The sequence below is a fragment of the Pecten maximus genome, chromosome 9, assembly GCF_902652985.1.
Source record: "Pecten maximus chromosome 9, xPecMax1.1, whole genome shotgun sequence".
Classification (NCBI taxonomy): domain Eukaryota; kingdom Metazoa; phylum Mollusca; class Bivalvia; order Pectinida; family Pectinidae; genus Pecten; species Pecten maximus.
In genome coordinates, this window is record NC_047023.1 from 25,890,214 (window position 1) to 25,905,338 (window position 15,125).

Consider the following 15,125-nt stretch of genomic DNA (forward strand, 5'->3'; position numbering starts at 1 on the left):
TTTCGGACCTACCCGAAAAATAACAACACTTGGTCAGGACCATCTCAGGATCATTTCAGGCAAGTTTCAGCTCATTAGCACTGGTGGAACATGACAAGAAGTTTAAAATGTGTTTTCAAAATGGCGGCTATGGCGGCCATCTTGGATTTCGGACCTACCCGAAAAATAACAACACTTGGTCAGGACCATCTCAGGATCATTTCAGGCAAGTTTCAGCTTAATAGCACTGGTGGAACTGGAGAAGAAGTTTAAAATGTGTTTTTCAAGATGGCGGCTATGGCGGCCACCTGGATTTCGGACTGACCCGAAAAATAACAACACTTGGTCAGGATCATATCAGGATCATTTCAGGCAAGATTCAGCCCAATAGCACTTGTGGAACTGGAGAAGAAGTTTAAAATGTGTTTTTCAAGATGGCGGCTATGGCGGCCATCTTGGATTTCAGACCAACCCAAAAAATAACAACACTTGGTCAGGATCATATCAGGATCATTTCAGGCAAGTTTCAGCTTAATAGCACTGGTGGAACTGGAGAAGAAGTTTAAAATGTGTTTTTCAAGATGGCGGCCACGGCGGCCATCTTGGATTTCGGACCTTCCTGAAAAATAACAACACTTGGTCGGCATCATATCAGGATCATTTCAGGTAAGTTTCAGCTTAATAGCACTGGTGGAACTGGAGAAGAAGTTTAAAATGTGTTTTTCAAGATGGCCGCTATGGCGGCCATCTTGGATTTCGGACTGACCCGAAAAATAACAACACTTGGTCAGGATCATATCAGGATCATTTCAGGCAAGTTTCAGTTTAATAGCACTGGTGGAACTGGAGAAGAAGTTTAAAATGTGTTTTTCAAGATGGCGGCCAAGGCGGCCATCTTGGATTTCGGACTGACCCGAAAAATAACAACACTTGGTCGGCATCATATCAGGATCATTTCAGGCAAATTTCAGCCCAATAGCACTGGTGGAACTTGAGAAGAAGTTTAAAATGTGTTTTTCAAGATGGCGGCTATGGCGGCCATCTTGGATTTCGGACCTACCCGAAAAATAACAACACTTGGTCAGGACCATCTCAGGATCATTTCAGGCAAGTTTCAGCTCATTAGCACTGGTGGAACATGAGAAGAAGTTTAAAATGTGTTTTCAAAATGGCGGCTATGGCGGCCATCTTGGATTTCGGACCTACCCGAAAAATAACAACACTTGGTCAGGACCATCTCAGGATCATTTCAGGCAAGTTTCAGCTCAATAGCACTGGTGGAACATGAGAAGAAGTTTAAAATGTGTTTTCAAAATGGCGGCTATGGCGGCCATCTTGGATTTCGGACCTACCCGAAAAATAACAACACTTGGTCAGGACCATCTCAGGATCATTTCAGGCAAGTTTCAGCTTAATAGCACTGGTGGAACTGGAGAAGAAGTTTAAAATGTGTTTTTCAAGATGGCGGCTATGGCGGCCACCTGGATTTCGGACTGACCCGAAAAATAACAACACTTGGTCAGGATCATATCAGGATCATTTCAGGCAAGATTCAGCCCAATAGCACTTGTGGAACTGGAGAAGAAGTTTAAAATGTGTTTTTCAAGATGGCGGCTATGGCGGCCATCTTGGATTTCAGACCAACCCAAAAAATAACAACACATGGTCAGGATCATATCAGGATCATTTCAGGCAAGTTTCAGCTTAATAGCACTGGTGGAACTGGAGAAGAAGTTTAAAATGTGTTTTTCAAGATGGCGGCCACGGCGGCCATCTTGGATTTCGGACTGACCCGAAAAATAACAACACTTGGTCGGCATCATATCAGGATCATTTCAGGCAAGTTTCAGCTTAATAGCACAGGTGGAACTGGAGAAGAAGTTTAAAATGTGTTTTTCAAGATGGCCGCTATGGCGGCCATCTTGGATTTCGGACTGACCCGAAAAATAACAACACTTGGTCAGGATCATATCAGGATCATTTCAGGCAAGTTTCAGTTTAATAGCACTGGTGGAACTGGAGAAGAAGTTTAAAATGTGTTTTTCAAGATGGCGGCCAAGGCGGCCATCTTGGATTTCGGACTGACCCGAAAAATAACAACACTTGGTCGGCATCATATCAGGATCATTTCAGGCAAATTTCAGCCCAATAGCACTGGTGGAACTTGAGAAGAAGTTTAAAATGTGTTTTTCAAGATGGCGGCTATGGCGGCCATCTTGGATTTCGGACCTACCCGAAAAATAACAAAACTTGGTCAGGACCATCTCAGGATCATTTCAGGCAAGTTTCAGCTCATTAGCACTGGTGGAACATGAGAAGAAGTTTAAAATGTGTTTTTCAAGATGGCGGCTATGGCGGCCATCTTGGATTTCGGACCTACCCGAAAAATAACAAAACTTGGTCAGGACCATCTCAGGATCATTTCAGGCAAATTTCAGCTCAATCCCACTGGTGGAACTTGAGAAGAAGTTTGAAATGTGAAAAGTTTACGCACGACGCACGACGCACGGCGGACGACGACGGACGAAGCATGATGACTATAGGTCATCCTGACCTTTCGGGTCAGATGACCTTAAAAAACAGCAAAAGAATATTATTTCATAATCATTTATTTTTTAGATTGGCAGTTCTTACATTTGATAGTGCACATCACTTATTATAATGTTTTTATTATGTATAATTATACAGTTATGTCACGAAGTTGCTGTTTAATACAAAAATAACCCCTGTTGTGGTTTACATTTGTAAAACAAGAGTCAGGGTTATATTATGGCTCATGTCACGTATTATTTTTATCTTCCCACGATATGAGTGTTTGTGATTAGGATTGTTGACAAACGATTTGGATGTCATATCAATGACTTTCAGACTGAATTGGTGAAGTTTCCAGGTCATTACCAGGTTTAAGGGGCTATGTAGCTATCAGGGACCAGTGACGTCACTGACTACACACACACTGTCGAGGGTAGTGATACTCCTTGAATATGTAAGGTGGATTATTGGCCGGATTTTCCACCAGTATTTCTGTTGGATAATCCCACAGCTCGTAACATGTCCCACCGTTGTAACAAGGGGTGTTTTTGTTCCTGAAAACAAAATGTTCACCATGATATACTTAGGTAATAGTGAAGAGAAACATTTCGTTAATGTAAAATAATGTATGACCATGTTGTCAGTTAAATTAAATTGACATTGTTAAAAAGCAATAGCATTTTTACGTGTGTAGTTTGGGGGGGGGGGGGGGGGGCAATTAATTCTTTGTTTCCAGCAAAACAAATAAAATGCAAGTCGTTAGACAATTTTGAAATTCTGAAAATAGTGTTATCGATATTTAACATCTGAAAAATTGATCGAATAACAAAATGTATTATTTGGGCTTAAAGTACATTCCGAAATAACGAGTGACGAAGTTATCAGGAAAACTGTAAATTTCTGATATTTTTGTGATTGCTTTATTTTGATATTTGAATTCTATTTCATGTTAAATACACGTACTTGCACAACAGATAATACCGACATAATAAGGAAACCTTAAATGAAATTCAAAATCGATAATGTTCAGACGAAACTCGGTAGATAGTTAGCGAGTTGGCCTAACCTCACTTGCTAACTTGGTAAATGATAATAAGTTACCGCTCCTGTTGCCCAAAGTAAATGATCAATACGAAGATTTGGCAGGACTCGGTGAAGAAAGTAGGCAACGTGCAAATTAATTATTCTATACCCGTATGGATAAGTTTTACATAAAGCATGCTAATCAAGTAATGGATTTCCATAGTACTTTCTGTCATACGGGAACGCTAGTTACGACAATACTTACTAGTTATTATTTCCAAGTGGTGGAGAGAAACTTTGTATATTCCCAAAGTATACGACCAGAGATCGATATCACATGGTGGGGTACATATGTACACCTATTAAAACTCTATACCTGAATGTATTACTAGTGAGAGGAGGTAATAACCTAACGTTATCCGTACTTACTCACAGCGACCGAACCAGATCCACTGAAGTCCCGTGTTATAGGTAGCTACTGTATACTTCGTTCCTGTCCCTGGGTCAATCAGTGTAGTGGGAGATACAAGGGTATATTTGCTGCAATGAAGTTTGAAGCGGAATAAGTCTATGAGAGTATCACGTAAAGGTAATTTAATTTTGTCTTTATATCATTAAATTATTATTTTATACTTATTACCCTATATGAAATGATAATTTTTTTGAAACGGGTTAATATTTTTACTTTGCATTGCATTTCCATGAAATCAGTAGGACACAACTAATACAAAGACGGACTATCAAGCTATAATAAACAAAATGATACTATCCGGAAAATTATTTGGCTGTTTCAAATGTAGACTTTCATAACAAATTAACTTCTTTCCTCTCGTATCCAGCTACCGTAGCACCTACACACCATAAACCATTTACAGTGATGTACACGTATTCCCCAGACATCCAGTCTTCTAGACAGTTTTTCTTCTCTTAATGCACTAACATACATAATACAATAAGCAAAGAAGACTGACATCAAAACGAAACCGTAATTTTAATTGATCAAAGGGCCAAAGGCCCTGAGAAACGTCAGGGTCTAAGGTCATGAAATAAGAGATTTAAAATTGGATTTTATAGTCAGACAGCTACATTTGTATCAGATGAAATGTCTTAATATGGCTTTTCCTATTCTATATATATTCAAGAAAACATGTATTTATCTGCTGAAAACTTTCCAATAGCTGAGTACTATAGTTCTTTCCCTGACGTAATTATTTAATGTCTGTGGAAGATTATTGATATGCTTCTGAATCAGTAAAGCTGCTTGTAAACTTTGGGAAAAAAATCAACTTAAAGACAAATCAGTCTATTAACAGTTGCATGTACAATCAGAGATAAAATCCAAGATGTACACAGCCTACGTTTTTTATTTATATTATAAGATGTTAATTAGGCTCAGCAAACATCTATTTTATGACCCCTAGTGACATCGAAAATGCAAATATTTTACCTCCGATAGAAAACTGCGGTCGCGTTGTCGGTCACTCTGTCCGACGAGACAATATTAAATAGGCCTAGTTTTGACAAACAAAACGCCAGTACATCAGCCACGGATCATAACCATGAGTTTCGTTTCAAATAACAAATAATAATCTTATTTAATAAAATCCTCATGAAAAACGGCAATGTAGTTTGTTACAGCTTGCCTTCAATTCCTGTTGATATTTCTTCTGCATTTTAGCGACATACAAATAAATATGAAACTGTGAACGATCGCTGGTTTAGTTACATTAGACATAACCGCCATTTTGGCTGATGATCATGTGATTAGTCACGTGACAGCTGAAGCTATCCCTGTTCCGTTGCAAAGCTATTTATAGAATTGTAAACATTTTACTACGTAAACACGGTTGGTTTTAGGCTTATATGAACTGTTCATGCATATGAACTCATGATGAACATATGAGTCTAAGACATGACGATAGTTTATCTGGGGACGCATGTATTTCCACGACGATCAAACTGAATTTTTTTTACTTTCGTTTTCAAGGCAGGATTGAGACAGAACTACGTAATCCTACGCCAACAAAATTGCATATACTGGTGAGGAATTGTTTATGTTTACAATCTAAAATAGTCTTGAACACCAACATTCATATTTCATTTTAAATAAGTGCAGTAAACACGGGAACCATCAGTTAAATCGTGTCAATAATTGCTGTCAAAATGGGAAGTATATTAGGCTGCGGATGTACATCATGTATATCATTTGTGTATTACAGAAAAGAGAAGTTGTTAGCCGGAAACAAAAATGTGACTAACAAAATTTACCCACCACGACTATAACGGCAGGTGCCAAAGGCATCCTGACGTTAAAAATAGATCAAACAAAGTCTGTAAATAAAATATCGATTTATATGGATACCATTGAAATGTAAGAGAATAAGAGTGTTTCGGAAGATTAAGTAACCTTCATCGACTACAGCAATCATACAAATCTAGGTCAAGTTACGTCATCACATACAAACACTCACGTGCTGCAACAAGGGTGGTTTCCGAAATTCCCAGGAAAGCGATTCCCATAGTGATCATTACCGACGTTAAAGATTTGAATTGCCTCTCCATATTTCTTTTCCATTCGACAATATGGACAGCTCCTCTCCCCGAAAATGAGGATGTCACGTACTTCAAGACCATGTCGGCATGGATGGTTGATTTTTTCGATGTCTTTGTATAGTTGTTCTCTAGTTTTAAATAAACCTTGGTAACAGTTCAATTTGATGAAATCGGCACTTTTTCTACTACAGCCTGACTTGAACCAGCTACAACGTTTGCAGCTTCGATTGCTGGGTCGCCATTTCTTTGACCAGACCGCGGGAGCAGTTAAAAGCATCAATAAGCTGAGCACAAGAGTGATATCCATAGCCTTGTCAATACCACACCTGACACGTCGGCGACTGTTCTCTGCTTTATATGTACTGGCATCAGAAGAATTAGAAACTAACAGCTGGGGAAGACATCACCTTAGTTCGTCAAGTAGAAAATAGGACTTGCGTATTCCATTGATTTTCCGCTTCTTTTTACATTATTAATACTAAACTATATGTTTCATATGTGTTTATATTTTAACATTCCAGGTCACTATACCATATGTCCTGAGATTTTTGTAAGAGTTTTTCCGCATCTTCCACATACACAACCTAAGAACATGAAGAGCTACAAAAACCGATGACATTTTACTGAACTTTTGGTTATGGCATAATTTCTGTGTTGAGTTTCTTGTGACGTGCTTACTCCAGCAGATATTATGAATCGTGATTATTACCACCCACATGCTTCAAAACTAATTTGATAAAAAAACATGTTTTTGCATTATTTTAAAACAAAACTTTTCTCGGTATTTTTATCAAAATCCCTCGACTAACATAACGGGTGTCGTCGATGACACAGAAGATGTTATCCCAAAAATTCTTGTCCTCAGATATTCTATCGCAATACATATATATTTCTATATGTGCAGTGTCCCCAGAAAAGCTGTTGTGTATGTTGTAATCGCATCTTAAAGGACATTACTGTATCTACGGTCCGATAAAATAGGCAGTAATAATTGGCTTCTTGATGAGGCGGATAAATAACGATTTCTATCTTGAAACTCGTAAATATTGATTCATTGTCATCAACCTTGGGGTAACCCTTATATTTTGTTTTAAAAATAATTTGAGATTACGTACAGTACCATGCATATAAATAAGTTGTTGCATACATCGTATTATGTGGATTAAGTGTTTAAACACAATTCATAGATTGTTTTGAACATTTTTGGCCTTGTGGTAGGAATTCTTGTTCTATAAGTCAGGCTAGGTACCACGCAAAAAGTGTGTGGAGTTGGAATGAAAAATAAATCGTGAGAAGTAGTACCTGTTTCAACAGTTATTTGCAATTGAATCATTTAATACTTAAGGGGATTATGAAGCATTTACTCTTATTAAAATGAATGCATGCAACTAATGTATGATTTTAGCTAGAAACAGCACAGATATTAGGTTCATGTATAGCTAATGCGTTTCCTTTAGTCTAAACAGATTCCCTAATGGTTGTACACTCAAAACTGTTTTAAGAAAATTGTAATTGTTGTTCTAAAAGAAATCAAAATGTTTCTGCCTTGCTGTATTGTTAATAGAACGACTTGCTATTTCAATTGTAGAAATTCCGCTAAATAAGTCAAAGAAATCTAATTCATCATTATTATAATATATCCAATAGAAATCGTAAAGTTATTAAAGTGTAAATCAATAAATATTCGCATGTCATATCGAAAATCGAATGCCACGAACTTGTTAATAATGTATGCTTTCAAGTTAAACTGGCTTCACTTTCATTTCTCGAAAATCAAGCACCGCAAAATGAATTGCTCTACAGTAAGCTTTCAGAAATATTATCCGTATAAGATAAGACACCAAAGTAGATCACAACTCATGGTTATATACTTGAAATTGCTCAGGTCATAGAACCTGGTAGATAAGAATTCTGAAGTCTTTCTTCGTAGGCAGCTGACGAGCAAACACTGCAAACAGATTAATCCTTGCCATGAATATTCTTTTTGGTGTATCGCTTATTGCTCTGGCTGCAATATGTCAGGTAAGGTTTTTTTGTCGGGCCCATTTTGATTTTCTCGACTTTCAGGATTTTCACATTTTAGAATCACGGACGAACCCAAGAAACAGCTGTATTTGGCAGTGATATATTCATGATTATACTGTTTCTGATTTAAAAGTGATATTCTCTTGTCTTACGTATAACCCACTAAAATCGTTTGTGTTATTTTTCTTCAATCTCTTATTGTAATGAAATAAACTGCAACGAAACCATACAGTATTTTTCGCTAAAAAGGGGGTTTTATCCGTAAAATAAATGATTCATTATACTTCGGATGATATGAATGGTATTATATGTTAATTTGGTGGTACTCTTGACTTTGAAGGCGTTTTTGGTGGATAAAAATGAGTGTTCGTCTAACAGTGACTGTCAACCGTCTCAGTGCTGTGTCTCTGACTATCATGGTCACTACTGCGCTTACTACCAGAACAACACTGACCCCTGCCATCGACCTGGACACAGTGCCCTTGTCTACAAATGTGGCTGTAAACCAGGTACATTCTCTAAACCGACAACAATACAAATATGCAAACGATGAATCAAAAGAGAAAACAAATTATAGACTTACACGAGAAATAGGATGAAGAAAGGATCGCGTTTTCCGGGAGCAGATCTGAATATGAATTACTAGGATTTGTATTTCATACGATGATCAAACCTACTTGTAAAAATGTAATTTTGAAATTAGATAGTTTACGTTGGGTACAACAATTAACACATTAAAAAGAAAACTGTAATTTAGTACTTAGTATGACATACCTCGGGAACAATAATTAACACTTTCAAAAGAAAATTAATTAATTATGACTTAAATACTGTAGTCTTACCGGTAATTATTTCGGTGGACCCACATTGTGTTGACAGTTCCGTTCAAAAAAGATAAAGTACGCAGGAACTGCAATTAGCGCGATAACAATCTAGCGGAATAATTCCATCGTGAAAACCGCTAAAATACAAAATATATATTGGTATTAATTTTACTCCGTATGTGCATTGTATACTAAAGCATTGATTTTTACTAAATTTTGATCTGGAAACTTAACAAAAATTGAATCTAGAGAATTCAAGCACGTCTGAACATAAGAGATATTTCGTTTCTATATTACTGTGTGATCTCATCAGCTGTAATTGTGACGTCATTATTTCATGATAACAAAAATCAGTCAGGGTTAATCCATTGCATAGATACATTTCAATCCGACACGTCATGTAATCATATCACTGGACAACATGGACATGATATGTGACTTAACCACATTGAGAGTTATCTTGTATTCTGCTATGACGTTATCAATATGGAGATTTTTTGTTTTGTTTTTTATCGTGTTTCAAACTAAACCTGTTAAAATTTTAAATGAGATTGAAAGCAGCTTCTAACCAATGTGTATGTATGCATGCATGAATTACTTTCTTTTGTCATTCTAGGTCTGATGTGTGAGCATATTCACTTACATCCCGGTACAGTGCCCCCTAGTGATGACCCCATTTCTTCTATAGAAGGTGCTATAGAGAACGCAGGTCTGGGCTTCTGTTCCCCAACATCCCAATGAAAATCTTGTCCAGTCCTACAAGTTGCGAAGAAACATGTATAATCTGTATACTTGAAAACATTATCTAATTAAAATCTTAAAATCATTCTGAAATCGTAAGCGTTGTGACGACATTATAGTATGCAAGCGATGCCTATCTGAGAAACGTGTACCTGAAGTGTGTTTTACATTAAACAGAAGAAAATAGGAGGGAATACTGACTTGAAAACAATAAAATCAAACATACAAAAATAAAATTCTACGTGGATAAGTATTACATGGAGAATAAGAACATGTGATTTAGGAGGTTAAACGGATCCTGTTTAATCCACGACACCAACATTTTCAATCGAGATCAAACAAAGTCATGTGAGGTCATTAAATTGAATGTCATGATGATTACAACGAAACCACCAGCATTGAATGTGTCTAGCGTCATATCGCAGAAGGGGAAACTATATATCCCAAGGCGATTGTGTCGTCAGCCATAACACTGTCCTGTAGTTTCAATCAACTATCAGCTTTTGACGTTTTTTCTGTGAACAGTAGACTTATATATAGGAAATGAAGTCATGATAACTGGAACAAGTCCTTGAATATTGAACCAAATGAGACGTAAACATCTAAGGTTTGGAAGGTATATCTTTATCTATAGAAGACAAATTAACAGGGTCAACCGATTAATAAGTAAAATTAAAATAGACTTTTCACATTTTATGCAGGAATGATTTTTCGTTCTTTAACAATAGATGTGAGTGATTGCACAAGATATGATAGTCCTGCTCTCTTTTATCCATAAAGTACATAATACGCACCTTTCAGTATTTTTCAAAAAGAAATCCTATATCATGTGTCATTTTGTATGACATTTAAGTTTGTGGATTTATCAAACTCGTGAAGCAAGAAGGGATAGTCGCAAAGGACGCCAAGACAATGGCCATCATTTCCTCTATCAATCTTTTTATTTTTATTTTTTTCTAAATCTATTTTTCGCGATTTTATTATACGTACATGTATCAGCAAAATTAACGAAAACCTGGGGAACCTGAAAATGACGAATTTTGCAAGGTCTTGGGTTCAAACACTTCAATCATATTCTTGATAATACTATACATCCAGCATAACCAGATGTCTGCTGGTAAACACAGTAACAAACTGTGATTCGAAATAATGAAACGAGCGCAATTAAATGGTGAGCCCCTGAAAAGATCAAGAAAAGATTCAGAAGGAAAAGAATGAATGTTTGGGAAGAATATCTTCGAGGGATACCAAAAGTTAAAGGAGAATAATATCAGGTGTTCATGAAAGATTGAGAGTCTTCTGTTTCATTGTTGTCATCCTACATATTAATCTAGGTTAAATCCCAGTAATGGCATCACGTTCGCGAAAACATTTAAGAAATATATCATTCGAAGTACCGTCTGTTTCGCACTTGTATATTAATTTATAAAACATTAATATATTTATGATGATGTTATCTATTGTTGCCTCAGGTATGAATCATATACAATGTATGTACATCGTCCAATAGGCCGTAAATATTTTACTGCGGCACCTGATACCAATCCGTCTGATGTGTATTGTATGTTTACCTGTAGCCTTTTTAGAATTGCATTAAACCTTCTGGATCAGTTCTACTTATAGTTTTCCTATAAACACTTCCTCTACCGCTAATAATAGCCTTGTCTATTGATCTTACCAGGGGCACATCCGGGAACATGACAGGTCTAGAAAAGGACATTTATTTAGATAACTTAACATTGTAAAATCAGGATACATTTCCTATGCCCAATGATCCAGGAATAAATTATCATTTAACAAGTTATTTTATCATCTATGATCCTCCATTTAAGTATTTCAGTATTGTTATTGAATAGGCTACCAATCCTAGGTTGTCTTTCACGGGGAATTTAAATATCTAGAGAGATAGAAACATGCATGTAGAGACAACAGACAATAGCGAAACACAGGAAACAATTATCCTCTTAAATGTATCTAAATGAGTTTTACCCTTTAGCAATTATACGATTCATAACTGTTTAATTGTTCTAGAAGATATCTCCAACATAACCTAAGACGTTATTTAGAAAACTGCAGAAAAGATGCCTTCAAAGCCAGTTTAAACAGAAACATTAATATACTTAAGCCTTGTTCTTATTTGCAAAAATATAAGTAACCAAATTTCAAATCAGTCAATAAGCACATTTCATCTTGTATTATATATGTATGTATGTATATTCTCCTTAAACGAACCTTGCCAGCACGGATAAGCCTCCAGCTTAAGTACAACGTTATGTCGTGTTTATTTTTATCTTTCTCTCCAATGTGGGATTTAGACATATTACAACAGACTTAACCGACTTGTACACTATAACATAAGACTACAAGAGAGCTTAATTTCCATATGTTATTCGCCAGCTTCTACTTGTGTCACTTTGACATACCTATTGTACATGTTCAAAAACATCTTTTTAATGCGTTCATGTATAATCATAAAAAGTAAATGGGTAGTAGATGATATGAACATTAGACGTAGACAATGTACCAACATCATAATTCGTCTTAGGTATCGATAATATCAGCTTAGGGTTTCAGCATCAGTCGTATAACATTAACAGTCACGTGTTAATATTATGGGATACAATTACTAGACGAAGCTTATCATTCAGTGTAATGTTAAATTATATTATATGGATTAGAAAAGAAGACAAAAACAGTAAGTTTTCAAAAACATAAAATGTCTTATAACTATAAGTCATAACTTATAACAAAGCGGAGTACGCATGCGTTTTACAGTTTAATTCTATATTTCATGACGAAATCTATTTATCAAGGATGAAACCTATAGGGTGTTTTAAAGATTATATCGTTTAAACACAGACTACATGTCCGCGAGGTTATAGTGTGTGTACACATCGCCAAGTAAACAGAACCTCGTCACGTTTGATAACATATTTCTTCTCATCTGTTAAAGAAGATTAACCAACCACCGACCATGCTGTAGAAACGGAACTCGTAGATTGTGTAATATTTGTTGATATCCCCAATATTACTGCACATTTCTAAAGACTATTAATGTTCCGATATATGACTGAACATATATAACGCCCTATTTAAAATAACTTCAGACGATTTATAAGCCAACAGTGTTTCTCCTATTTTGGGGCGAGATATGGGGGATACGAACTTGTTGGAGAGAAGTCCTTATTTGACAAAAAAGGAAGCTTTCCGCGATTTAAGATATTTAAGCTATATCAATGGATAAAACAATGACGTGACGTCATTCAATTGTTAGGCTGGCGAACTCCCCGTCTCAGTAGTAGGGTAAATCGAGGAAATAGTGTATCGGTAAAATGGCGCGAGAGTGGATAATCACAGCGTATTGTGGTACAAAACCATATCCAACAAGCAATCGTTGTGTAGCCTCTTTTAGTCATATCCGGAATCGCACTCAATATCACCCCAGGTGTTAATGCTTCATAAACTCTGCAGTAACCTTGACAATGCTTAGTTAAACTCTGCAGTAACCTTGACAAAGAAATTAATGTATGATACATAAATGTAGTTAGAGAATCGTACATTGATACCAAGGCAAGTCCAATATCTCCCATGGGTAATGGAGGGGACCGTGGGCAAATCCAATCTCTCCCAGAGGTAATGGAAGGGACTGTGGTGCACTCTAGGAGAGGTTGAGTCAAGTACTAGTGTAGGATGAGAAAATGTCACATTGGTAAAACTTGGAAACTCATTTTCAGAGACAAAATCATCACTAGGTATTTTCCTCGAATTATCGTATACACAATGGATCTGCATAAAGAATTCAAGATCGACACACAGAAAAGTGATCATGCTTAACACGATCGTAATTAACATATAGCTCAAACTCATATGAAGATATACGGTACTTTTAAATAAACGGTACTTTTAAATAAGGCATGGCAACTGAACTTCTTTCTTAACAATATTTTGGAATCCATTAAATTTTGGACAAGCACGTCTTAATAATAATTTGGAATTCATTAAAATTTGAAAAAAAAAAACACGGCTAAACGATAGCTTGAATTCATTAAAATTTGATAAAACACACGTCTTAACGATAGATTGGAATTCATTAAAATTAGGATAGAAACGTCCTTTCTGAAGGATATAGGACCTTAACTTGTTCATTGTAACAGCATTTAAACAAATTACTACCTATTTGTTATTGTTTTATTCCCTCGAATTTCATGAGCAAATAAAACCAAAGACTTTTCAGACAAAACAAATCCACAGAAGTGGATGTGTCGCCATCGCAGAAAGTTGGGCGATTACGAGAGTTATTACAGGGAAACAGACTTTCTAATGAAAGTAACGGCGACAGTAAAACACTAATTGTGGTAAGGAAAAACTGCATGGAAATTGAATTTGATCGACCAAAAAACGAACTTGAGTTAACAAGGAAATCAAGTTTCTAATTTTGGTGATATTGACCTTGACCGTCGACCTTCGGACCTGAACAGCAAGCAATTTTGGTAAGGAAGATCTTAATAAAGTTTGAGTATGACTGGCCCAAGGGAACTTGAGTTATCGCACTGAAACGAATTTTCTGTTTTTAGTAACTGACTTGACCATCAACATTCGAACCTGAAAAGCAATCCCAAGCAAGCACTTTTGGCAAGGAAGATCTGCATTAAGAGATTGATTGGCCCAAGGGAACTTGAGTTATCGCACAGAAACCTCTGCGCGGACGACGCCGCCGACACCGCCGATGCCGACACAATGATACCTATATGTTGCCAGCTTTTTGCAGGCGACACAAAAATTGCCTAGGTTTAAACATGTCTAATTAATCCTTATACACCTATTATTTAGTCCATTACCACTGTATCTCATCAACGTGTAATAAAATGTATCATTCAAATAAGATTATATGAAGGTAACATTTCTGTTAAACGCATATGGTCCTATATTTTCGAACAAAACAGCATCTGTTTTAATTAAGATTTTCATATTTCATATATATTTTCATATATTGTGTAATGAAAAAACGTATGAATCTTTCTTTTAACTTGAATATTACGCGAGAAGCGTGATATTTATATTTTGAAAATCAGTAGGAATGTATTTCCGGTGCAGTAAAAATCAGTTAGCAGAAAACGGTCTATATAAGCAAACCTCTTAAGTTGAAAATAAACACTTCGATTGAAACTGACCGCACTGACTATATTGTTACATGTTATTCCACTGTATAAATACCAAGTACTCGGTAATCCAATAGAATGTAATACAGAGATATGAAACGGAACTTTCTAAAACGCTTATTTCATTTGAGAGTCTCAGTTCATTTTTCCATTTAGATAAATCAATTACCTAAGAGATATTTAACATTTTCTGTTTCACCGAAGTGCAATGAATCATTTAAATGTCTATATCTCTATAAATCTATTTACACGTTATGGCTTGTAATCAAAAGGCAATAAAGTAGTTCCG

At 36.1% G+C, this 15,125-nt stretch overlaps 2 protein-coding genes across 5 annotated transcripts in view; one reads left to right on the forward strand and one right to left on the reverse strand.

Annotated features, from left to right (window-relative positions):
• Nucleotides 1–2,597: 2,597 nt before the first annotated feature.
• The window catches only part of LOC117334062 (DNA polymerase iota-like), a 31,545-nt gene continuing 19,017 nt past the window's right edge, over nucleotides 2,598–15,125 (reverse strand). For 2 of the 4 annotated variants that reach the window (XM_033893500.1, XM_033893497.1), the window contains 2 exons: nucleotides 3,964–4,074; nucleotides 2,598–3,065 (listed from right to left, as the gene is read on the reverse strand). The gene's annotated coding sequence lies outside the window, so the exon portion shown is untranslated. Of the gene's footprint in view, nucleotides 3,066–3,962; nucleotides 4,075–15,125 lie in introns of those variants that run through there. The other 2 variants (XM_033893498.1, XM_033893499.1) reach the window with 2 other exon arrangements.
• On the forward strand, nucleotides 7,961–9,765 carry LOC117334065. Its single transcript, XM_033893503.1, has 3 exons — nucleotides 7,961–8,109; nucleotides 8,453–8,621; nucleotides 9,553–9,765. Exons 1-3 carry the CDS (start codon nucleotides 8,059–8,061, stop codon nucleotides 9,675–9,677), a joined length of 345 nt encoding a protein of 114 aa, XP_033749394.1. The 5' UTR covers nucleotides 7,961–8,058; the 3' UTR covers nucleotides 9,678–9,765.

Bases quoted from the DNA above. Each gene is read 5' to 3' on its own strand.
- LOC117334065 (XM_033893503.1), top strand. From the start codon at position 8,059: ATGAATATTCTTTTTGGTGTATCGCTTATTGCTCTGGCTGCAATATGT. The intron at 8,110-8,452 runs GTAAGGTTTTTT...TTGACTTTGAAG, and splicing joins CTCTGGCTGCAATATGTCAG to GCGTTTTTGGTGGATAAAAA. The intron at 8,622-9,552 runs GTACATTCTCTA...TTGTCATTCTAG, and splicing joins CAAATGTGGCTGTAAACCAG to GTCTGATGTGTGAGCATATT.